General features: G+C 47.2%; 1 protein-coding gene across 2 annotated transcripts in view; it reads left to right on the top strand.

Annotated features, from left to right (window-relative positions):
- LOC126191288 (methyl farnesoate epoxidase-like) overlaps positions 1–27005 on the top strand; it is a 184985-nt gene that overhangs the window by 130936 nt on the left and 27044 nt on the right. For both annotated transcript variants that reach the window (XM_049932102.1, XM_049932101.1), the window contains one exon: positions 19779–19884. In XM_049932102.1, the coding sequence (XP_049788059.1) occupies positions 19779–19884 (106 nt within the window). The remainder of the gene's footprint in view (positions 1–19778; positions 19885–27005) is intronic.

The raw sequence follows: 27005 nt of genomic DNA, 5'->3' as shown, positions 1-27005 counted from the left end.
TGCGACCGTAGCAGTCCCGTGGTTCCGGACTGCAGCGCCAGAACCGCACGGCCACCGCGGCCGGCTGTACAAGGTGATTCCATGATGATATTACAAGCTTTCATGGATGATGGAGAAGGATAAATGTATTAATTTGAGATCAGTGTCCCTCTACCGGAGACTAACGAGTCGGAAGCTATAAGCGAAAACAGTCCTGATACCACTGACAGTGAAATACAATGTGTGGTGTCACCGCCAGACACCACACTTGCTAGGTGGTAGCCTTTAAATCGGCCGCGGTCCGCTGGTATACGTCGGACCCGCGTGTCGCCACTGTCAGTGATTGCAGACCGAGCGCCGGCACACGGCAGGTCTAGAGAGACATCCTAGCACTCGCCCCAGTTGTACAGCCGACTTTGCTAGAGAGAGTTCACTGACAAATTACGCTCTCATTTGCCGAGACGATAGTTAGCATAGCCTTCAGCTACGTCATTTGCTACGACCTAGCAAGGCGCCATTATCATTTGCTATTTATCTTGTGATGCCTGTACCGTCAGACCGATTATCACCAATTATGGATTAAAGTTAAGTATTCCAGCAGCTACGTATTATTTTTACTGGACTCAACTCCTTTAACTGTTCCAGACCTCACGCCAGCCTGCGTGAGCTAAACGCGTGCCTTTCGGCTACCAATCATAGTGGCTTGGCTGTCTTGCCAAGTCACAACACAATGGTGTCCAAAATTAAAGCAAGGAACCGCTGTTTCGCCGTCAAGTGTCTCATTCACGATATAATCATACAAACTGTCTACAGATGTTCGTACAGTTGTGCTCTGCACGGAAGATGGCATTCTGGTCAACGAGCCGCGCGGTCCAGGGTGCCTTGACACGGTTTGCGCGGCTCCCCCCGTTGGAGGTTCGAGTCCTCCCACGGGCATGGGTGTGTATGTTGTCCCTAGCGTAAGTTAGATTAAGTAGTGTGTAAGCCTAGGGACTGTTGACCTCAGCAGTTTGGTTGTATAGCAACTTACCACAAATTCCCAAATTTCTGGTCAACGGGTAACGACGCCAACGATGACGTGTGTTTGTTGGGTAGTCCTACTTCCACAATCGCTGTCTACAGTCACAGACGGTGCAGTATGGCAGAGAGAAGATCCCTACCAGACTCTCTGTGGCGGAGGGCCTTAGGAACAATGGAAGCAGGACCATCACAAAGTGATGTCGTCCGACGGCTTAATGTGAATCGTTCTATTGTTTCTCGGATATTGTGACAGTTTGTAGAGACCGGAATGTATCCCAAAGACAAAGGCAGGACCGATCACGTGGTAAATCAGAAAGAGAAGACCTTTATTTGACTGTAAGAGCACGACGGTACCGCCTTAGTACTGCACGGCAACTGGCATCTTACTTCGCAGCGTTCCCTGGACGTGTTGTATCGAGGCAAACGGTGTACAGAAGGCTTTGGCAGAGTGGCCTTTATTGTCAGAGACCTGCTGTATGTGTACCGCTGACAGGTATTCACGGAATGGAACGTCTAGAATGGCGTCGTCAACATGCCACCTGGACGGAAGTAAAGTGGGGCAATGCTCTTTTACCGATATCGAAGAGGATCCCTACAGGTGGGGGCAGGGATTATATTGATCACTCGAACACCTCTTCACGATATTTTCAACATTTCGCGGCCCTGTCAGCAACTGTATAAATATTAATTTTAAATTAAGAACAGCCGCAGTTGCAAATGTTTACTTAGATTTACATAGGTTTCAGTTTAGATAACCCAACCTTCTTCAGAATAAAAGGAACTACGATTCGTCCATAATGTTTTTGGTTTTTGACGTTGTCTATTATGGACAAATCGTAGTTCCTTTTATCTTGAAGAAGGTTGGGTTATCTCAACTGAAACCTAGATAAATCTAAGTAAACATTACAACTAAGGCTCTTTTTAATTTAAAATTAACCTCTTCATGAAATTGCACTGGTGAATCGGCAACTTTTCACTGCTTTCATAAATCGTGACGAGACCTTGGGACCTCACGTGCTGTTGTTGTGAGGTGCTGTGGATCCAGACTTCGTATTCATGGACGATAATGCTCGATTAACTGATTGATTGATTTGGGGGAGGGGACCAAACAGCGAGGTCATCGGTCCCGTCGGATTAGGTAAGGATGGTGACGGAAATCTCCCGTGCCCTTTCAAAGGAACCATCCCGACAATTACCTGAAGCGATTTAGGGAAATCACAGAAATATCAGGATGGCCGGACGCAGGTTTAAACCGTCGTCCTCCCGAATGCGAGTCCAGTGTGCTAACCACTGCGCTACCTCGCTCGGTCGATAATGCTCGAGCTCATACGAGGTGCGGCTAGAAAAAAACCGGACTGATGCTGGAAAAAACATTTATTTACAATTATTTACAATTTCATGTTATCTCCTTCAATGTACTCTCCTCCTCGGTCTCTACACCGCTCCATACGAATTTTCCAGTGTTCATAGCAATGCTGCAGATCATTTTCGGTAAGTCCATACATTACTTCCGTCGCTTTTTCTTTTACTGCTTCAACAGTCTCAAATCTAGTTCCTTTCAGATCTGACTTGACTTTAGGGAAAAGAAAAAAGTCACAGGGGGTCAAATCAGGTGAGTAGGGTGGATGATCTAAGATGGGAATGTTGTGTTTTGCCAAAAACGTCTTCACTGACAACGCACTGTGAGCTGGGGCATTGTCTTGGTGAAGGATCCATGACTTTTTTCTCCACAAATCGTTCCGTTTTCTCCGTACTCGCTCACGTAGGGTAGCCAGGACGCTAATGTAGTAATGCTGATTCACTGTTTGTCCCTCTGGTACCCAATCAATGTGCACAATCCCAATCAATGTGCATATTCGTGCTTTTTTTTTGTCGTGGAGAACCAGGAGTTTTCCAATGCATCGATTGGCGTTTAGTTTCGGGATCGTAAGTAAAAAACCACGATTCATCGCAAGTAATAACATTTTGTAAGAAGGTGGGATCACTTTCAATGTTTTCCAGGATGTCAGAACAAATCATTCTTCGGCGTTCCTTCTGTTCAATTGTGATACACTTTGGAACCATTTCTGAACACACTTTGTTCATGTTGAAACTTTCATGAAGAATCTGCCTAACACTTTCCTTGTCAACTCCTGTTAACTCAGACACTGCTCTGATTGTGAAACGGCGATCTTGTCGATCAAGTTTACCGATTTTTTCAATGTTTGCATCAGTTTTTGCTGACAATGGTCTGCCAGTGCGAGTGTCATCACTGGTGTCTTCGCGGCCATCTTTAAATCGTTTAAACCACTCAAACACTTGTGTTGGCGATAAACAATCATCGCCGTACACTTGTTGTAACATTACAAACGTTTCACTTGCAGATTTTCCTAGTTTGAAACAAAATTTGATGTTAACACGCTGTTCTTTCTGTACACTCAACATTTTCCGACGCACAGACAAGACGTCAACTACTTAAAACAGACGCCATGGGCAGACTGAGTGCAGGAGGCAGATGAAACTCGAGCAGTAGGCGGAGCGAGAGTCACGTGACAGGCCACGCGACTTTCAGCCTTATTGCATTCGTTTTATTGTTTCACCAGTACTAGTCCGGTTTTTTTCTAGCCACACCTCGTACAGTTGATGTTTTCTTGGATACGGAAGGTATTGCACACATGGCGCGGCCTGCTCGCTCTCCCGATTTCATAGAGCTTGTCTGGGATGCAGTAGGGATACGGGTTGCATCGCGTCAGCATCCACTAACCACTCTCCAAGACTTGCGAGCAGTTCTGCAGAAAGAATGGGCGTCATTGCCTCAACATGAGATAGATGACACCATTCACAGCATACCCTGTCGTTTGTCAGGCCTTTACTGCTTCCAGAAGTGGTCACGCGCCACGCTGAGCACATTAACCAGTTGTCAGAATGTGTGTGCAAATCAGTTAAGTTGAAAAAACGCAGAACATTTTTGCCTACTGTTATGCATGTTGCAGTTGTTTACTTTCTGTTTTCTTCACACTGTTTCTACTTTACTATCACCTGTTTAAATTGTTTTGCGGCAAAATAAACGCAACCTTGTAAAACTTCCGTTTATTGCTTTCATTTTGGACACCAGCGTACATATAGCGGTACTGTTGTTGCTAAGAATGTAGGGTACGCAACTTTCATAATTGGTAGTGTGGAAAAAATGTGAAGCAAACATGAGCTCTAAAATGCATACCTGAGGAACTATGAGCAATTGTTCATTTTCGCTTCTGTGAAACACCCTCTGTTGAAAAAGTGCTCGTAGATCTTAAGATCTTAGAGCTCTTGGTTGCTAGACTTTTTTCTTGTTTTGGTCAATATTACCACATCTCTGAGGGTTACCTACCCTACAATCTTAGCAACAACAATACCGGTACCTGTATTCCATTGTCAGACGTATCAGAACGGTTTTCGCTTATAATTTCCGACTCTTTTGTTTCCGATAAAGGGGCCCTTACCTCAAATTGATACATTTATCCTTCTCCATCATCCTTGAGGTTTGTAACGAGTCCCATCGACAATCTCTAGAAGTATGTAACATGAATTGTTAAATGTTAGGGCCATAGGTACAGATATTGTGATCATACCCACTTCATTATGTTAGTTGTTTATTCTCTGTCTGACGGTCTACTCGTAAACACGACACATAATTTACTGCATAGTCATAACCGCTCCTGCCTGTATAGACATTTTGCACATATCTGTATAAACATTTTGCAAGCAAGCGTCCAAACTTTAATACCTGACCTGCTGCCCAGGGAAAAATAAACATTAATGGCTTACATGGCCGGCCGGAGTGGCCGAGCGGTTCTAGGCGCTACAGTTTGGAACCGCGCGACCGATACGGTCGCAGGTTCGCATCCTGCCTCGGGCATGGATGTCCTTAGGTTAGTTAGGTTCAAGTAATTCTAAGTTCTAGGGGACTGATGACCTCAGATGTTGAGTCCCATAGTGCTCAGAGCTATTTGAACCATTTTTTTGGCTTACATGTGCCTTGCGTGCTTTGAGGTACTAGACAACATAAAAAACATGCCACTCGTAATATCTGTAATTATTACTCTGCAAATGAAATAAATATTGATGTAATGTTGTTCAGTATAGTGTCGTTAGTCACCAATAAAAATATCAGCACTTATAGCGCTAATCTCCAGTATACACAAGGTGATCAGAAACAGTCTGAGAAGATTATAAGGGTGTAGCAGGCTAGGTTGTGCTCAGAAATAGCTGTTAAGGAAAAAAATTCGATGCGTCACGCCGTTTCTGATTTAACTAGCATCACGTCGCATGCACAAATGTTGGTCGTCGTGTCGTGTGACTATGGCCTCCCGTCGGGTAGACCGTTCGCCGGGTGCAAGTCTTTCGATTAGACGCCACTTCGGCGACTTGCGCGTCGATGGGGTTGAAATGATGATTAGGACAACACAACACCCAGTCCTCGAGTGGAGAAAATCTCCGACCCAGCCGGGAATCGAACCGGGGCCCTTACGATTGACATTCTGTCGCGCTGACCACTCAGCTACCGGGGGCGGACGCTAAAATATGGCAATGCACAGACGTTTGCGGGTTCATGAGTTACCACTTGTTAAAACTCTCAGCATCAGTTACACTGTGCCTTCATCGGAGGTGATCAGTTTCAGGTGAGAGAGCAGAAGCTACGGTTTCAGGAAACCAAATAAAGAACACGCCTGGCGATACTTCCTCTGACACGCTGCATGAATTTGCGGGCGAAACAACCGATTAGCTAACTTCAGTGCTAACTGAATCGGAAACGGCGCAACGTATCGAATTTTATCTTAACAGCTATTTCTCAACACGAATTACCATGCAACAGTCTTACAAGTTTTTCAGACCGTTTGATACTACCCATTCTATACATGCCCGAACCAAGTAACGAAAACGTGACCTGGAAGCCAAAAGACAGTACCATTACACATAGCGAAAAATCTGGAGAATTAACGAAACGCGGTATCGAAAACATCAATTGACCTACATACACTCCTGGAAATGGAAAAAAGAACACATTGACACCGGTGTGTCAGACCCACCATACTTCTCCGGACACTGCGAGAGGGCTGTACAAGCAATGATCACACGACGGCACAGCGGACACACCAGGAACCGCGGTGTTGGCCGTCGAATGGCGCTAGCTGCGCAGCATTTGTGCACCGCCGCCGTCAGTGTCAGCCAGTTTGCCGTGGCATACGGAGCTCTATCGCAGTCTTTAACACTGGTAGCATGCCGCGACAGCGTGGACGTGAACCGTATGTGCCGTTGACGGACTTTGAGCGAGGGCGTATAGTGGGCATGCGGGAGGCCGGGTGGACGTACCGCCGAATTGCTCAACACGTGAGGCGTGACGTCTCCACAGTACATCGATGTTGTCGCCAGTGGTCGGCGCAAGGTGCACGTGCCCGTCGACCTGGGACCGGACCGCAGCGACGCACGGATGCACGCCAAGACCGTAGGATCCTACGCAGTGCCGTAGGGGACCGCACCGCCACTTCCCAGCAAATTAGGGACACTGTTGCTCCTGGGGTATCGGCGAGGACCATTCGCAACTGTCTCCATGAAGCTGGGCTACGGTCCCGCACACCGTTAGGCCGTCTTCCGCTCACGCCCCAACATCGTGCAGCCCGCCTCCAGTGGTGTCGCGACAGGCGTGAATGGAGGGACGAATGGAGACGTGTCGTCTTCAGCGATGAGAGTCGCTTCTGCCTTGGTGCCAATGATGGTCGTATGCGTGTTTGGCGCCGTGCAGGTGAGCGCCACAATCAGGACTGCATACGACCGAGGCACACAGGGCCAACACCCGGCATCATGGTGTGGGGAGCGATCTCCTACACTGGCCGTACACCACTGGTGATCGTCGAGGGGACACTGAATAGTGCACCGTACATCCAAACCGTCATCGAACCCATCGTTCTACCATTCCTAGACCGGAAAGGGAACTTGCTGTTCCAACAGGACAATGCACGTCCGCATGTATCCCGTGCCACCCCAACGTGCTCTAGAAGGTGTAAGTCAACTACCCGGGCCAGCGAGATCTCCGGATCTGTCCCCCATTGAGCATGTTTGGGACTGGATGAAGCGTCGTCTCACGCGGTCTGCACGTCCAGCACGAACGCTGGTCCAACTGAGGCGCCATGTGGAAATGGCATGGCAAGCCGTTCCACAGGACTACATCCAGCATCTCTACGATCGTCTCCATGGGAGAATAGCAGCGTGCATTGCTGCGAAAGGTGGATATACACTGTACTAGTGCCGACATTGTGCATGCTCTGTTGCCTGTGTCTATGTACCTGTGGTTCTGTCAGTGTGATCATGTGATGTATCTGACCCCAGGAATGTGTCAATAAAGTTTCCCCTTCCTGGGACAATGAATTCACGGTGTTCTTATTTCAATTTCCAGGAGTGTAGTTCGACTTAAATTCCTGACACCATAAAACAGCCAAAAACGATGGCAATAGAAAAATCTATAGCAATACACCTAGTCGAAAGTAGTGGCAATCAATGAAATACGGTATCGAAATAAAACAAAGTGTTAATAAACTATCGTCACTATAACGCACAAACTGAGACCCGATCTCGCAAAGCAACACACCTGGCAAGAGCTCTATATTCGAAAGGCTCATGTATTCATCAATAATTCCAAGTTAATGTTAATTGTAATAACTGTTTTCGTTCGTTACTGGGACAGCGAGAGACAATGTTTAATCTGTGGCTGATGAATGATGTCGTCCACTAAAACAGTAGTATGTAACGGCTCAAAGCTGCCGGGAAGTATCGAAGGCTCAAGTTGACTCGGAGTAATGAAGAGTGTGCAGCGTGTAGTACACTACTGACCATTAAAATTGGTACATCAAGAAGGAATGCAGATGATAAACGGATATTCATTGGACAAATATATTATACTAGAACTGACATGTGATTACATTTTTACGCAATTTGGGTGCATAGATCCTTCTAAATCAGTACCCAGATACGGCCTTGATACGCCTGGGCATTGAGTGAAACAGAGTTTGGATGGCGTGTACAGGTACAGCTGCCCATGCAGCTTCAACACGATACCACAGTTCATCAAGAGTAGTGACTGGCGTATTGTGACGAGCCAGTTGCTCGACCACCATTGACCAGACGTTTTCAGTTGGTAAGAGATCTGGAGAATGTGCTGGACAGGGCAGCAGTCGAACTTTTTCTGTATCCAGAAAGCCCCGTACAGAACCTTCCACATACGGTCGTGCTTTATCTTGCTGATATATAGGGTATCGCAGGGATCGAATGAAGGGTAGAGCCACGGGTCATAACATATCTGAAATGTAACGTCCACTGTTCAAAGTGCCGTCAATGCGAACAAGAGGTGACCGAGACGTGTAACCAATGGCACCCCATACCATCACGCCGGGTGATACGCCAGTATGGCGATGACGAATACACGCTTCCAATGTGCGTTCACCGCGATGTCGCCAAACACGGATGCGACCATCATGATGCTGGAAACAGCACCTGGATTCATCCGAAAAAATGACGTTTTGCCATTCGTGCACCCAGGTTCGTCGTTGAGTACACCATCGCAGGCGCTCCTGTCTGTGATGCAGCGTCAAGGGTAACTGCAGACCTGGTCTCCGAGCTGATAGTCCATGCTGCTGCAAACGTCGTCCAGCTGTTCGTGCAGATGGTTGTTGTCTTGCAAACTTCTCCATCTGTTAACTCAGGGATCGAGACGTGGCTGCACGATCCGTTAAAGCCATGCAGATAAGATGTCTGTCATCTCGACTTCTAGTGATACGAGGCCGTTGGGATCCAGCACGGCGTTGCGTATTACCTTTCCTGAACGCACCGATTCCATATTCTGCTAACAGTCATTGGATCTCGACCAACGCGAGGAGCAATGTCGCGATACGATAAACTGCAATCGCAATAGGCTACAATCCGACCTTTATCAAAGTCGGAAACGTGATGGTACGCATTTCTCCTCCTTACACGAGGCATCACAACAATGTTTCACCAGGCAACGCCGGTGAACTGGTGTTTGTGTATGAGAAATCAGTTGGAAACTTTCGTCATGTCAGCACGTTGTAGGTGTCGCAACCGGCGCCAAACTTCTGTGAGAATGCTCTGAAAAGCTAATCATCTGCATACCACAGCATCTTCTTCCTGTCGGTTAAATTTCGCGTCTGTAGCACGTTATCTTCGTGGTGTAGCAGTTTTATTGGCCAGTAGTGTAGCATCGCTTTTGACACCCTCTCTCCTTTGCGGATAGTTCCTGCGAAGAACAGCGGTCGGTTACCTACTGTGTGAGCCAGGGTTTCTATAATTTTAACGTCCTAGTCATTACGCAAGATACGAGTTGGAGAAAGTGCGGTGCGTCCCAAAAGTCCTCATACCCTCTTGGCTTTGAACAACAGGGAAAATATGTAGTTGTCTTATTGCTGCTCGCACCTTGAAGCTGACTAAATTTTTGAGAGTACTGTATAGTTACAGTTGTGCAGTCATGGCTGATGAGAGCGGAAAAAGTTACCCTGATAATGAGCCATTAGTAACGGTTATGTTGGTGTATGAACGTCCACATACAGGGCATACAGGGCAGTCGCTCGATCTACTGAGCAATCCACAGAGAAATAAGTTCGTGAAACAGTAGCTCAACTTCAAGTACCGCGGTCAGCAATGCATCACCACATTAAAATACACTCCTGGAGATTGAAATAAGAACACCGTGAATTCATTGTCCCAGGAAGGGGAAACTTTATTGACACATTCCTGGGGTCAGATACATCACATGATCACACTGACAGAACCACAGGCACATAGACACAGGCAACAGAGCATGCACAATGTCGGCACTAGTACAGTGTATATCCACCTTTCGCAGCAATTCACGCTGCTATTCTCCCATGGAGACGATCGTAGAGATGCTGGATGTAGTCCTGTGGAACGGCTTGCCATGCCATTTCCACCTGGCGCCTCAGTTGGACCAGCGTTCGTGCTGGACGTGCAGACCGTGTGAGACGACGCTTCATCCAGTCCCAAACATGCTCAATGGGGGACAGATCCGGAGATCTTGCTGGCCAGGGTAGTTGGGTGCCACGGGATACATGCGGACGTGCATTGTTCTGTTGGAACATCAAGTTCCCTTGCCGGTCTAGGAATGGTAGAACGATGGGTTCGATGACGGTTTGGATGTACCGTGCACTATTCACTGTCCCCTCGACGATCACCAGTGGTGTACGGCCAGTGTAGGAGATCGCTCCCCACACCATGATGCCGGGTGTTGGCCCTGTGTGCCTCGGTCGTATGCAGTCCTGATTGTGGCGCTCACCTGCACGGCGCCAAACACGCATACGACCATCATTGGCACCAAGGCAGAAGCGACTCTCATCGCTGAAGACGACACGTCTCCATTCGTCCCTCCATTCACGCCTGTCGCGACACCACTGGAGGCGGGCTGCACGATGTTGGGGCGTGAGCGGAAGACTGCCTAACGGTGTGCGGGACCGTAGCCCAGCTTCATGGAGACGGTTGCGAATGGTCCTCGCCGATACCCCAGGAGCAACAGTGTCCCTAATTTGCTGGGAAGTGGCGGTGCGGTCCCCTACGGCACTGCGTAGGATCCTACGGTCTTGGCGTGCATCCGTGCGTCGCTGCGGTCCGGTCCCAGGTCGACGGGCACGTGCACCTTGCGCCGACCACTGGCGACAACATCGATGTATTGTGGAGACCTCACGCCTCACGTGTTGAGCAATTCGGCGGTACGTCCAACCGGCCTCCCGCATGCCCACTATACGCCCTCGCTCAAAGTCCGTCAACTGCACATACGGTTCACGTCCACACTGTCGCGGCATGCTACCAGTGTTAAAGACTGCGATGGAGCTCCGTATGCCACGGCAAACTGGCTGACACTGACGGCGACGGTGCACAAATGCTGCGCAGCTAGCGCCATTCGACGGCCAACACCGCGGTTCCTGGTGTGTCCGCTGTGCCGTCGTGTGATCATTGCTTGTACAGCCCTCTCGCAGTGTCCGGAGAAGTATGGTGGGTCTGACACACCGGTGTCAATGTGTTCTTTTTTCCATTTCCAGGAGTGTATTTCAAAATGAAAGGGTTGAGACCGATGTTTGTGAGCAAACTGTCTGCCAATGACATGGAGCAGTGAGCTGCATCCTTCCTTGCTTTGTTGACACATTTACCAAGCGTCATGTCTCGCTCAGGAGTGGTATTTTCTGAAGAATGTGCGATACATCGCAGTTCGCACAAGTGGACTGCGGTATTCTGATCTAAGGAAAATCTGCATTATGTGCCAAAGTTGGAAAGGAATCTGCCTCGTGTTTATGATAAGGGCTGAGATGTCATCACGATAGCTGTTCGGACCGTATTTCTTTGAAGGATAATTTCTTGTTTGAAGGGTACCTGAATGGGACTTTGTGGTCTGTGTACTGTAAGACCTTCGGTACACACACCATCAGATTATTTGACTTGTCGCTCTAACGAAGTAGGCGAGTGTCAGCAATATGTCTCGTGGTCTTATCGTGGTGTGTTTATCTTCTGCCGTTAGGTCAGACAATAGAAATGCCACTTGCACGCTTGGAGTAGCAACTTTAAACAGAACTTGATTAATTTTTACACACATTTATTAAAATAATAAAAAGCATAGACATTACGTAACTTGATTCTGGATGCTGTTTACAATTGACAATCTGAAGTTCCTTTGGTCTTGGTACGTTAATCTTATTCTCACATATCTCTGATACTTGACAAAGTGTCTATTCATTTATCTTCGTGGCTATGTACAGGAATATGGTAATCTTATTAGGTGCAGACTGAAACTTGACTATAGGCTGGTACAGACTAATGCAGACTGGTACAGACAAATGCAGACTAATGCAGACTGACTAATCGGAGGTCTGTACACTCGTTATAATACCTCGCGCGTTCAGGTATTACTGCGCGAATGTGATCCGCGAGGAGAAAAGGTTCTAAGTTAGCAGCAATCTCATTGGCTACGTTACATATTAATACGCGGATCGGCGGAAGCAGAATTCGGTCCGTCTCTAAGGCAACGCCATCTCATAGTGCGGAGACGGACGAGCGCTGCGCCTGCGCTGTTGTGCTTAGCAGGGCGCGCTCTAGTGAGAAAGTTGTGTACGCACTGACTACGCGGAACTATGTACACAACAGACTTCTTATTTCAAGATGTTGCAAACAGGGTTGCATCACCTTGAAGACATGAGGAATCTTGGATCACGTGCAGTGACAGTAGGACTGAGCTCCAGTGTACTTTGCTATTCAGTTGCATGAGTTCCTTGATGAACAATCTCCAGGGTGCTTGAGCCCCATCGAAATGTACACCATGAAGTCCAGACCTCACCACTTCAGGAATTTCGTTATGGGGATTGATCAAGTCCAGTGTGGCCCAACATCAGTACAAGACTAATGAAAAATTGCGCCTAAATGTTGAAGAAGCCTTTCGAGGCAAAGCTCATAAGATGCTCGGCTAGGTGTCAAGCAGTAGGTGGAGTTGAGCAGGTGTCTGAATTGCACGTGGATGAGCCTACAGATTCGCTGGATACATGGTTTTTGTATGTAAGTACTCCTATGTACAATAAACTGTTCTGAGTTACTGTTACGGTGATTTCTGTGTAGAAAGTTTGCTTTATCGTCTTGGAATGTGGGGTCTCTTAATTTCATGAACAAGGTTCTTCGCGATGCAGTCATCTCTCTTGTAACATCTTCTGCCCCATAAGTTGAGAATTGTTCGCACTTCGCTTCTGTGAATTTTTTTACCTCCTCAACTAATCCAAATCTGTACAGGTGTCGAACGAGGGTTTTGTGAAAGGAAGCAAGGTTAGCGTTTAACATCCCATCGACAAGATCATTATAAACGAGAGGGTTTTGTAAGCGGCCTAATTCGTGCGTGAATGACTCGTCCTTAAGCATTCTTCCATAAAATACTAGTGTATTTAAATTTATCCGTGTTCTGTGTTCGTTCAGGTCAGCGACTGTATTATAAATCTACATAAGTAGAATGTAAATGTTCGTTTCTTGGACATCCCAAATCTACGAAAGTTGTCCGCAGATTGCTTTGAAATTTTGACACAACATTGCATTCGAATATACTTACTGGAACGCCATCAGGTATATGTGTAATAAAGGGGGAAACGGTATAAAAATGTAAATTTTGATTTGTTCAAAATCGTTAATCTCCGAAAGTTCTTGGCCAATTGCTTTGAAATTTTGATACAACGTTCTACTGGTATACGAACGTGTTTCTATTACCCCACTTTTTAAATTACGTGATACATAATTTTTATAAATTTAATAACAGGGAATGTTGTAAAATGCATGATAGTTATTAGTAAACAGGAAAGTTGTATTTGTGGCTTATTGATCTATTATTAGAATATTACAACACAGTCTGAAGTTGCAATAATAATAATCAAGACTCGAGGTCAGTGAGAAGGGGGAAGAGGGATAGAGGGATGAGAGGAAATGGACATAGAACACTGGAAGGAGAGGACTGAAATAAAATCTTGGTAGTTAAGAGTCTGTGGAATGTAAGTATATTGAAACGTCCCCTTTGAAAAATTGTACATGACTGTGCTTAAACTGACACTCAATATTTTTAGCGCAACGCAATCTGACTTTCAGAAATCCCTACAAAAGAATGGCCCTGACTAACATTAACCTATACCTTTCACAAATCACTTACCTCACCAAAAATCTTCGTTACTCGAACTACTGCAATACAGCGAACGCCACTACTGCCAGCTAAATAAAAGATTCAAACTACTGAAGGCACTAACTACTGATAGGCATAGTTAGCGAATGAAAGATTTTAATAGAGAACAAACAATGTATTTACCTTAATAATCATAATATATATATATAGCAGTTCATGCCATCCAGTCTTACAAATTTCAAATCTGCGCCATTTCTCTCCCCACATCCACCACTGCTGGCGGCTCACCTCCAACTGCGCAACGCTATGCGCTGTTCACATCCAGCTGCCCAGCACTACAATGGCTGACAACAAATACAAACTGGCCACAGACTGCACACAGCACAGCCAGTGATTTTCATACAGAGCGCTACGTAACGTTGCCAATAAGAAAACATAAACAGCCTACTTACAATATGAATGTGAAAGTGATGATATATTTACACTACTGGCCATTAAAATTGCTACACCACAAAGATGACGTGCTACAGACGCGAAATTTAACCGACAGGAAGAAGATGCTGTGACATGCAAATGATTAGCTTTTCAGACCATTCACACAAGGTTGGCGCCGGTGGCGACACCTACAACGTGCTGACACGAGGAAAGTTTCCAACCGATTTCTCATACACAAACAGCACTTGACCGGCGTTGCCTGGTGAAACGTTGTTGTGATGCGTCGTGTAAGGAGGAGAAATCCGTACCATCACGTTTCCGACTTTGATGAAGGTCGGATTGTGATGAAATGAAATGCAGTCCCACGCATCTTTACAGAGCGTACGGGAACGATGCGGGAGACCCGCACCGCCTTACTAGGCAAGGTCCTAATGGAGGTGGTTTGCCGTTGCCTTCCTCCGACCGTAATTGGGATGAATGATGATGATGAAGACGACACAACAACATCCAGTCATCACGAGGCAGGAAAAATCCCTGACCCCGCCGGGAATCGAACCCGGGTCCCCATGCTCGGGAAGCGAGAACGCTACCGCGAGACCACGAGGGGCATCGCGATTTCGGTTTATCGTATAGCGACATTGCTGCTCGCGTTGGTCGAGATGCAATGACAGTTAGCAGAATATGGAAGCGGTGGGTTCAGGAAGGTAATACGGTACGCCGTGTTGGATCCCAACGGCCTCGTATCACTAGCAGTCGAGATGACAGGCATCTTATCCGCATGGCTGTAACGGATCGTGCAGCCACGTCTCGATCCCTGAGTCAACAGATGGGGACGTTTGCAAGACAACAACCATCTGCACGAACAGTTTGACGACGTTTGCAGTAGCATGGACTATCAGCTCGGAGACCATGCCTGCGGTTACCCTTGACGCTGCATCACAGACGTGCGCCTGCGATGGTGTACTCAACGACGAACCTGGGTGCACAAATGGCAAATCGTCATTTTTTCGGATGAATCCAGGTGCTGTTTACAGCATCATGATGGTCGCACCCGTGTTTGGATGAACGCCCATTGGCAGCGTGTATTCGTCATCGTCGTACTGGCGTATCATCCGGCGTGATGGTATGGGGTGCCATTGGTTACATATCTCGGTCACCTCTTGTTCGCATTGACGGTACTTTGAAAAGTGGATGTTACAAATGGTTCAAAGGCTCTGAGCACTACGGGACTTAACATCTGAGGTCATCAGTCCCCTAGGACTTAGAACTACTTAAACCTAACTAACCTAAGGACATCACACACATCCATGCCCGAGGCAGGATTCGAACCTGCGACCGTAGCGGTCGCGCGGTTCCAGACTGAAGCGCCTAGAACCGCTCGGCCACAAGAGCCGGCGTGAACGTAATATTTCAGATGTGTTACCACCCGTGGCTCTACCCTTCATTCGATCCCTGCGTAACCCTGCATTTCAGCAGGATAATACACGAGCGCATGTTGTAGGCCATGTACGGGCCTTTCTGGATACAGAAAATGTTCGACTGCTGCCCTGGTCAGCACATTCTCCAGATCTCTCACCAGTTGAAAACGTCTGGTCAATGGTTGCCGAACAACTGGCTCGTCACAATACGCCAGTCACTACTCTTGATGAACTGTGGTATCGTGTTGAAGCTGCATGGACAGCTGTACCTGTACACGCTATCTAAGCTATGTTTGACTCAATTCCCAGGCGTATCAAGGCCGTTATTACGGCCAGAGGTGGTTGTTCTAGGTACTGATTTCTGAGGATCTATGCACCCAAATTGCGTGAAAATGTAATCACATGTCAGTTCTAGTATAATATATTTGACCAATGAATACCCGTTTATCATCTGCATTTCTTCTTGGTGTAGCAATTTTAATGTCCAGTAGTGTATTATTACTGTTCTCCATGTACCAGGCAAATGAATTTCGAGTAAAATTTCAGTAAAGGCACGAATGAACTGATTTAAATATACAACTGTCTTATGAAGTACATTGTCACATTGAGCAAATAATTCTTACCAAACTTCAGATTAATATACATGTAACTGTAATGCAACTGATGATAGCAACAGACTACTAAAACGCGTCTTGCTAATAAACGAAATGAGCGTGTGGCATTGCTGGCTGGGAGGCCCCATCCGGGGGAGTTCGGCCGCCGAGTGCGTCGTATTTCAGTCGACGCCACACTGAGCGATTTGCGTGCTGGTGATGAACTAACGATGAGGACAACATAACGCCCATTCCACGAGCGGAGAAAATCTCCAGCCCGGCCGGGAATCGAACCCGTGTCCGCTGCATGGGAGGCAAGCACATTACCACTCAGCTAAGCAGGCGGACTTGCTAATAAATACGAGGGCAGTTCAATAAGTAATGCAACACATTTTTTTTCTGAAAGAGGGGTTGTTTTATTCAGCATTGAAATACACCAGGTTATTCCCCAATCTTTTAGCTACACAACACTATTTTTCAAAGTAATCTCCATTCAATGCTACGGCCTTACGCCACCTTGAAATGAGGGCCTGTATGCCTGCACGGTACCATTCCACTGGTCGATGTCGGAGCCTACGTCGTACTGCATCAATAACTTCTTCATCATCCGCGTAGTGCCTCCCACGGATTGCGTCCTTCATTGGGCCAAACATATGGAAATCCGACGGAGCGAGATCGGGGCTGTAGGGTGCATGAGGAAGAACAGGCCACTGAAGTTTTGTGAGCTCCTCTCGGGTGCGAAGACTTGTGTGAGGTCTTGCGTTGTCATGAAGAAGGAGAAGTTCGTTCAGATTTTTGTGCCTACGAACACGCTGAAGTCGTTTCTTCAATTTCTGAAGAGTAGCACAATACACTTCAGAGTTGATCGTTTGACCATGGGGAAGGACATCGAACAGAATAACCCCTTCAGCGTCCCAGAAGACTGTAACCATGACTTTACCGGCTGAGAGTATGGCTTTAAACTTTTTCTTGGTAGGGGAGTGGGTGAGGCGCCACTCCATTGATTGCCGTTTTGTTTCAGGTTCGAAGTGATGAACCCATGTTTCATCGCCTGTAACAATCTTTGACAAGAAATTGTCACCCTCAGCCGCATGGGGAGCAAGCAATTCCGCACAGATGGTTCTCCTTTGCTCTTTATGGTGTTCGTTTAGACAACGAGGGACCCAGCGGGAACGAACCTTTGAATATCCCAACTGGTGAACAATTGTGACAGCACTACCAACAGAGATGTCAAGTTGAGCACTGAGTTGTTTGATGGTAATCCGTCGATCATCTCGAACGAGTGTGTTCGCACGCTCCGCCATTGCAGGATTCTCAGCTGTGCACGGCCTGCCCGCACGCGGGAGATCAGACAGTCTTGCTTGACCTTGCGGCGATGATGACACACGCTTTGCCCAACGACTCACCGTGCTTTTGTCCACTGCCAGATCACCGTAGACATTCTGCAAGCGCCTATGAATATCTGAGATGCCCTGGTTTTCCGCCAAAAGAAACTCGATCACTGCCCGTTGTTTGCAACGCACATCCGTTACAGACGCCATTTTAACAGCTCCGTACAGCGCTGCCACCTGTCGGAAGTCAATGAAACTATACGAGACGAAGCGGGAATGTTTGAAAATATTCCACAAGAAATTTCCGGTTTTTTCAACCAAAATTGGCCGAGAAAAAAAATGTGTTGCATTACTTATTGAACTGCCCTCGTATTAATAAGTGACTGAAGCAATGAAAATTATTTCATGAAACTACGAGTGTGGCCTTAGCCCTCTTCGCAACTGGACTTGTTTGGTCGTTCCACATTGTATCACTTTGATCAGAAACTTGCAGGCACCTGTGATTCACGCCGGTGACTCTTCTTATTTTTGCTAGCCTTTCGCCATTGTTTTTAGATGGTAGGCGTGTTAATCTTGATTTGACAATGTTAGTGGTAGAGGTAGCAGGATGCTCTTCCTTCCTTTTTTTCTCAGACAGCGTGTTTCGAGTCAAAAGCCAATCTTTGCGCCTGGCAGTGATCAAATGTCTTTCCAATCCATGGCAAGTTTCGACGCTGTCATCTCTCTGGTCTACACCTCCAGGGAGCCCTGTCGGATTTCGTACATTATCCGTCAGGTAATTTCTTTGTCTTGTGTATAGAAATGGACCTTATATTTGCCTTGAGGAACACCGAACTCTACTTTCGCTGCTGACGTTAAGAACGCATACTACCTCCTGCTTGCTAGACTCTCCCATCTGCACTCATTTTATGTACTAGTCGACGGCGGGGAACTGTGTCGAATGCCCCCTGGCTGTAAAGAAACGCGGCAGCAAAAAAAAAAAAAAAAAAAAAAAAAAAAATGGTTCAAATGGCTCTGAGCACTATGGGACTTACCATCTGAGGTCATCAGTCCCCTAGAACTTAGAACTACTTAAATCTAACTAACCTAAGGACATCATACACATCCATGCCCGAGGCAGGATTTGAACCTGCGACCGTAGGGATCGCGCGGTTCCAGACTGAAGCGCCTAGAACCGCTCGGCCACTGCGGCCGGCAAACGCGGCAGCAATCTGAATTCTGCCGTCTACTGCCTTCCAGATCTCATGAACGAGCAGAGGAAGATGGAATTCATACGACAGGTGCCTTTGGGAACCGTATAGATTCCTGCGTAGGAACTGTTTGGTCTCCAGGAAAGTTATCATACACGAGAACATTGTATTTTCGATAAATCTACGTGAAATTCACCTGAGTGACGGAGACTTTTACAAGTCGGTCTTACAGCTCTTCTTATACAACGAAACAACTTATTCCTTTACCCAGTCATGTTCCACGCCCCATCAGTAAAACAGGGATTAGCTCGTCCGTGCATTCTGTATTGTCTCTCAAGGGCAGTCCGTTAGGTCTCTTTCGAGCGATTTGAGCCGTTTCTCAATTTCGCGCTCACTTCTTTCTGTATCTGTGATTTTCGCATCCTTGCGACGGTCGCACGAAGAAATTTTGTTGTGGTCTTCGAAGGAGCACTATTTCTGTCTTCAGTTCATCATCTTCCTTTCGGATGCCATCTTAGTCAAAGAGCGTTTGGACGAAAGACTTTGTTCCACTGAATAATTTTAGGTAGGACTCAAACTTACTAGCGTTTATTGAGAATTCAGCAGTTAAGATCTCAATTTATTAACCATTGAATGTTTGCAAAACCGTCGTTACGGTTGTTTTGACAGCGTTCAGCATTTGTTTGTTAATAAGGTCTCCAATCTAGCGTGTCTATGCACGCACTTCATAACGGGATTTATGATTAATTGTATGAACTCGTTCTGAAGCAACAGCAACATTGTCAGTGAAAGCTGGATAGAAAAATTATATGCACCGCATTCCTAGTGATAAACAAAACAGCAATGTTAGTATGGTTCACAGATCGAAGGTCAGAAACAAGAACAACAACAAAAAGAAGTGATTTCACAGATGTCTTGGCAATGTTATTGAACCAGCTACACGCAACAGCACTAAAAAGTTTTACAGTAAGAAATCTTTTCAATTTTACAACGTTTTAAGGAAAGGGGAACGGAAAATTCTAGGTTTACTGGAAGCACTATTTTTTCTTTCAATCAAGTATTTACTATGATTATTGACTATTGTGGAATCAAGTCGATATTTTCAGTATCAATATATTTTGTGGTTGTGTTTCTAGGAGGCTATACACGAGCATATGAAAACTCTAGACGAGGACAACCCACGAGATTTCATCGACGTCTACTTGCGGGAAATGAAGAACTCTGGAGATCCCACGTTCACTGGTTAGTACAGCAGATGCCTTTTTTTATTTAGGTGCTTTGTCGTATGTTGACGATGTAATGACTTGTACATTGTTAAGGTTAAGGCTTTTGGCAGCCAGCAAGGGCATTCCGTGAAAAGAAATCAGAGATACAATGCAGACAACAGGCAGAAGTGGTAGCGTTTTGGGGTTAGCAGAGGTAAACAGTGACGGTAGAGGGCTGTGAATTGCAGACGCTCTGGGCAGCTGTTGCAAGGGAGAAAGTTAACTAGTAACTCCACCTAACTTCCAGACACTGTTGTAAGGCGTCATAGTAGATGATGGCCACAAAACGGCAGGTCTTAGTAGAGCCAGCAAGCTTGATAATTTCCCATGAGAACTGCAAAGTCATTAGGTTTACACAGGCGAGAGTGGTACCACAGCTGACCCCACTCACGAGAAGCCTCTTGGCAGGGTCAGGTGGGGTAAAACACTTTTGTTGTTGGCCATAAGAGGATGGGCAGTAACGTCTAGCTTTCAGCTGAATGCTGTTGCTACCAAACTTGGCGTTTGTTAATGTAAAGTCCAGATACATCAAATACCTACTGAGTAGAAGAGGAGTGATCTGAATGTGGTTGGACAGAGTTCTCTGTCAGATCGAAGGGGCGACGACTCCGTGTCGCTCATTGCCAGCTTGGAGTACACTCCGACAAAGCTGTTTTTCTCACTTGGAGTGCTGCTATCAAAGTTCATACCTCATAGTGCTGCTAGTGCATGCTATTTCTGTCAGCTCTCACTGCGCAAACTCAGACACTGACTTCTGTTGTGCAACCAGTTACACCCTTTGTTTTTCATGTTTAGAATTGGCCTTCAATGTAGTAATTAGTCGGATCGCAAATAAATAGTGCTAATCAGACCCCTGGGTATCCTTAAGTCACCTGCTGTGAGCATCCTATCGAGTCCCAAAATTCTCTCCTCCTGAAAGTACCCTGTGACAGTGTTCGACAGTGATCCTACAGCGTAATTCAGGAGGAATGTCACATAATTTGTGAGGTGATTCTGCATGTGAAAATAAACCAAAAAAGTCATATCCTATTTTCTGTTGTTACGGAGCTGGGGTGGGTTGAAGACTACACTCATCCATGAATGAATATGAAGACAAGTGTGAATATTACTTACCGAAATGCGGCGTGGTGGACAGAATAATGCTGGTACATATGACTTATCCTTCCTATAACAGGTGTAGGGGCTCTCTAGCACATAGCAGCACTGTGACGCCGCACCGAGGTAACAGCTACACGCGTACCCATTGTCAAGCTTGGGTCGAGTCAATGACACCATGTGAATGTCGTGACTAAGTGTCCACTGTGTCTGTCAATACCAATATGCTGCAGATGTTCACTCATGCAGAATACGAAGACATGTTGTTTGTGTAATGGCATTGTAATGGCAGTACCCGTGCAGCCGAGGCAGAATACCAGAGACATTTCCATGATCGACGAACGACAGGCTGTCCAGGTAGTTGAGCAAAAGGAAGATATTATTGCAGTCACACAGCAGAGTCCCACCACCGGTATATGGTGCATTAACCGTCAGCTCGGTATTCCACAAATGCGAGTGTGGCGTACATTCCATTCTGAGGTCTTGCACCCATTCCATATGCAGCCAGGGCAACATCTGCATGCAGGTGACTTAGTAAACAGATAACAGTTTTGTGAACGATTGGCTGTACACAGAGACGTCGTGAAATACGCTTAATTTACAGATGAGGCTACATTTACAAGTAATGGTATCACGACCACCTGCGATTCTCGTGAGAACTGACAAGACACTAGGGAAACAAAATTCCAAGTTAGGTGTTCATTTTACGTCTGGTGTGGTATTATTGATGACCTCGCGAAAGGGGCTGTGTTCCTGCTAAATCACATGATAGCCGCAACATAAGCACATTCCCTCATAGAAAACTTACCTGCACCTTTGGAAGACGTGACGTTAGAGAAAGGACGGCATATGCACCTGCAATATGATGGATCACCGATTCACTGTACCAGACTGGTATCCCCATATCTGAATAATACATTTCCTTGACGGTGGATTGGCCGTGGCGGACCTACACTCCTGGAAATTGAAATAAGAACACCGTGAATTCATTGTCCCAGGAAGGGGAAACTTTATTGACACATTCCTGGGGTCAGATACATCACATGATCACACTGACAGAACCACAGGCACAGAGACACAGGCAACAGAGCATGCACAATGTCGGCACTAGTACAGTGTATATCCACCTTTCGCAGCAATGCAGGCTGCTATTCTCCCATGGAGACGATCGTAGAGATGCTGGATGTAGTCCTGTGGAACGGCTTGCCATGCCATTTCTACCTGGCGCCTCAGTTGGACCAGCGTTCGTGCTGGACGTGCAGACCGCGTGAGACGACGCTTCATCCAGTCCCAAACATGCTCAATGGGGGACAGATCCGGAGATCTTGCTGGCCAGGGTAGTTGACTTACACCTTCTAGAGCACGTTGGGTGGCACGGGATACATGCGGACGTGCATTGTCCTGTTGGAACAGCAAGTTCCCTTTCCGGTCTAGGAATGGTAGAACGATGGGTTCGATGACGGTTTGGATGTACCGTGCACTATTCAGTGTCCCCTCGACGATCACCAGTGGTGTACGGCCAGTGTAGGAGATCGCTCCCCACACCATGATGCCGGGTGTTGGCCCTGTGAACCTCGGTCGTATGCAGTCCTGATTGTGGCGCTCACCTGCACGGCGCCAAACACGCATACGACCATCATTGGCACCAAGGCAGAAGCGACTCTCATCGCTGAAGACGACACGTCTCCATTCGTCCCTCCATTCACGCCTGTCGCGACACCACTGGAGGCGGGCTGCACGATGTTGGGGCGTGAGCGGAAGACGGCCTAACGGTGTGCGGGACCGTAGCCCAGCTTCATGGAGACGGTTACGAATGGTCCTCGCCGATACCCCAGGAGCAACAGTGTCCCTAATTTGCTGGGAAGTGGCGGTGCGGTCCCCTACGGCACTGCGTAGGATCCTACGGTCTTGGCGTGCATCCGTGCGTCGCTGCGGTCCGGTCCCAGGTCGACGGGCACGTGCACCTTCCGCCGACCACTGGCGACAACATCGATGTACTGTGGAGACCTCACGCCTCACGTGTTGAGCAATTCGGCGGTACGTCCACCCGGCCTCCCGCATACCCACTATACGCCCTCGCTCAAAGTCCGTCAACTGCACATACGGTTCGCGTCCACGCTGTCGCGGCATGCTACCAGTGTTAAAGACTGCGCTGGAGCTCCGTATGCCACGGCAAACTGGCTGACACTGACGGCGGCGGTGCACAAATGCTGCGCAGCTAGCGCCATTCGACGGCCAACACCGCGGTTCCTGGTGTGTCCGCTGTGCCGTGCGTGTGATCATTGCTTGTACAGCCCTCTCGCAGTGTCCGGAGAAGTATGGTGGGTCTGACACACCGGTGTCAATGTGTTCTTTTTTCCATTTCCAGGAGTGTATTAACTGCCCTGCCAGATCACCCTGCCTGACCCCGTTAGACTTCTGTTTATGGGGCTGGTTAAAGGGGAATGTGTACACTACTAAGGTGGATGCACATGAACAACTTGTTGCTCGCACCGCCAACGCTGGTACCCGCATTAGAGCCCGCCGAGGTGATATTCGATTTAGGCTACAACACACCCTCCAACGCTCTGACAAGTGCGTTGAGATGGTTGGGGAACTTTTTGAACACCAGTTGTAGGATGAATCATTCATCTGTCCCACCATTATACTGTCCATCACAGCGCCTACGCAGCATTTCGGTAAGTAGTATTCGCATTTGTCTCCATAGTGGTTCAAATGGCTCTGAGCACTATGGGACTCAACTGCTGTGGTCATAAGTCCCCTAGAACTTAGAACTACTTAAACCTAACTAACCTAAGGACAGCACACAACACCCAGCCATCACGAGGCAGAGAAAATCCCTGACCCCGCCGGGAATCGAACCCGGGAACCCGGGCGTGGGAAGCGAGAACGCTACCCCACGACCACGAGATGCGGGCTGTCTCCATAGTGGTTCATGGATGTTGGTTGGTTGGTTGGTTTGGGGAAGGAGACCAGACAGCGTGGTCATCGGTCTCAGCGGATTAGGGAAGGATGGGGAAGGAAGTCGGCCGTGCCCTTTCAGAGGAACCATCCCGGCATTTGCCTGGAGTGATTTAGGGAAATCACGGAAAACCTAAATCAGGATGGCCGGACGCGGGATTGAACCGTCGTCCTCCCGAATGCGAGTCCAGTGTCTAACCACTGCGCCACCTCGCTCGGTGGTTCATGGATGTGTGTAGTCTTCAGCCCACTCCAGTTCTGTAACCATCTAAAATGTTTATAGGAATTTTTCGGTTTATTTTCACATGTAGAACCATCTCACAAATTATTTGACATTCTTTCTGAGTCACCCTCTATATAAAATGGCGTAGGGTTCAAGTGCGGGATTTGTCTTGTGTCTGACGATCGTTGTAGAGGAGTGCTGAGGCGGCCAGGTACCAATGCAAGTCCCAGGTATACGGTGCCATGTTTCGAGTCTCACGGTAATAGTGGAACCTTCCAATGACATCTGTTAGGTATATGCCAATTCGGCGGACAATTCTCGAACCCAAAATGATTCTTGCCGCAAGAAACAATTAAAGCTTGAAACGGCAATCTGAAAAGTATACGAAGAGAATCCTGGCGTAAGAAGAGTATTCAGAAAATTTTCGACTAAAAAGGTATGCATCTCGTGAAAGTCGTGCATAAGCTTTTTCCCGCTGTTTATTTCTCACAGTGTATTTTTCGTGCATTAATATACAGTTGAATGCGTGAAGATCATCACAGGTAGGCTGCTGCGGCCGAAGCTGCACGACGTTGTGTAACAGGGATAGCTCCTAAAGCTGTCGTCATCTTGCGCCTAGATCTTCGTAGGGCCACAGCTCCGCGGTCGAGACGCGTGTACCACGTAAGAGCTATTTCATTATTTCGATTGGCTACTGTTGGAACAGTATAACGCGAGAATTTTCACTGCACAATTGACCACAGTAACTGAGCTTAATGAAATCGCTGACTATATTTGTGGCTGTAGCTTGCCAGAATCCACAGTCATGTAACTTAGTGCTAACCAATAATAAATGTTATATTTCTTGTACACACATCAAAAAAAGTTTTGAGACACTCCGGTTCCCAGAGCTGCAGAAGATAGTCGTTGACTGTGGATATTGTATCACAGACACAGCCCCTTTGACTGTTCAGAGATATCACTAAACCCGCCCAAAGATGTAAACAACCATGCATGAGCAGCACCTATTAGACGGAGGGGTCGGACAGCCGATCAGTTCCAGTCATTCCACCAGGAAGGAGGTACACGGCTCGTGTTGTCTGTAGTTAAACCATGCCTAGACGGTCAATACCGCGGTTCGGTCGCGTCCGCATTGTTACTTTATGCCAGGAAGGTCTCTCAACAAGGGAAGTGTCCAGGCGTCTCGGAGTGAACCAAAGCGATGTTGTTCGGTCATGGAGGAGATACAGAGAGAAAGAAATTGTCGATGACGTGCCTCGCTCAGGCCGCCCAAGGGCTACTACTGCAGTGGATGACCGCTACTTTCAGGTTATGGCACGGAGGAACCCTGACAGGAACGCCACCATGTTGAATAATGCTTTTCGCGCAGCCACAGGTCTCAAACTGTGCGCAATGGGCTGCATGATGCGCATCTTCACTCCTGACGTCCACGGCATGCAACGCGGTACAGATGGGCCCAACAACTTGCCGTATGGACCGCTCAGCATTGACATCACATTCTCTTCACCGATGAGTGTTGCATATGCCTTCGGAGACGTGTTTGGAGGCAACCCAGTCAGGCTGAACGCCTTAGATACACTGTCCAGCGAGTGCAGCAAGGTGGAGGTTTCCTGCTGTTTTGGGATGGTATTATGTGGGGCCGACGTACGCCGCTGGTGGTCATGGAAGCCGCCGTAACGGCTGTACGATACGTGAATGCCATGCTCCTACCGATAGTGCAACCATATCGGCAGCATATTGGCGAGGCATTCGTCTTCGTGGACGACAATTCGCGCCCCCATCGTGCACATCTTGTAAATGACTTCCTTCAGGAAAACGACTTCGCTCTACTAGAGTGGCCAGCATGTTCTCCAGACATGTGCACTATCGAACATGCCTGGGATAGATTGAAAAGGGGTGTTTATGGACGACGTGATCCACCAACCACTCTGAGCGATCTACGACAAATCGCCGTTGAGGAGTGGGGCAATTTGGACCAACAGTGCCTTGGTGAATTTGTGGATAGTGTGCCACGACGAATACAGGCACGCATCAATGCAAGAGGACGTGCTACTTGGGTATTAGAGGTACCAGTGTGTACAGCAATCTGGATAACAAACTTTGAAGATCTCGCTGTATGGTGGTACAACATGCAATGTGTGGTTTTCATGAGCAAAAAAAGGGCGGAAATGATGTTTATGTTGATCTCTATTCCCACTTTCTGTACGGGTTCCGGAACTCTCGGAACCAAAGTGATGCAAAACTTCTTTTGGTATGTGTATTTCGCGTGGCTGCAAAATAGTATTACATGCATAGACAGGCCGCGACAATAATAAGTAAGTCTCTCCTTGTTTAGGAATCACAGCAACTTTGCGAGTGCGTGGACACACGGTGACATGTGGCTGCTTGTGTTGTTCTGGGAGGCGTGCTCTGATCGCCGAAGTGGTGTGGCCAACATTTCGCGTAAAGCGGAAAATCCAGATTCGAGTCCCAGTCCAACACAAATATTCATATGTCGCCAACAAACTGTTCAGCTGAATTCTAATCGTATTCGCAACTGCTAATTCAGTTCTTCTATAATAAGTGCCTATCTGTCTGCTAGCCTTTGCAGACCATTTTTTTTTTTTTTAGGTTAGACACTTAAAGTAGACACTTAAAGTAGTAAAGGAGTTTTGCTATTTGGGGAGCAAAATAACTGATGATGCTCGAAGTAGAGAGGATATAAAATGTAGACTGGCAATGGCAAGGAAAGCGTTTCTGAAGAAGAGAAATTTGTTAACATCGAGTATAGATTTAAGCGTCAGGAAGTCATTTCTGAAAGTATTTGTATGGAGTGTAGC

The sequence above is a fragment of the Schistocerca cancellata genome, chromosome 6, assembly GCF_023864275.1.
Source record: "Schistocerca cancellata isolate TAMUIC-IGC-003103 chromosome 6, iqSchCanc2.1, whole genome shotgun sequence".
NCBI lineage: Eukaryota > Metazoa > Arthropoda > Insecta > Orthoptera > Acrididae > Schistocerca > Schistocerca cancellata.
Note: the sequence above shows the minus strand (reverse complement) of the source record. Positions and strands in the feature narration are given on the sequence as shown.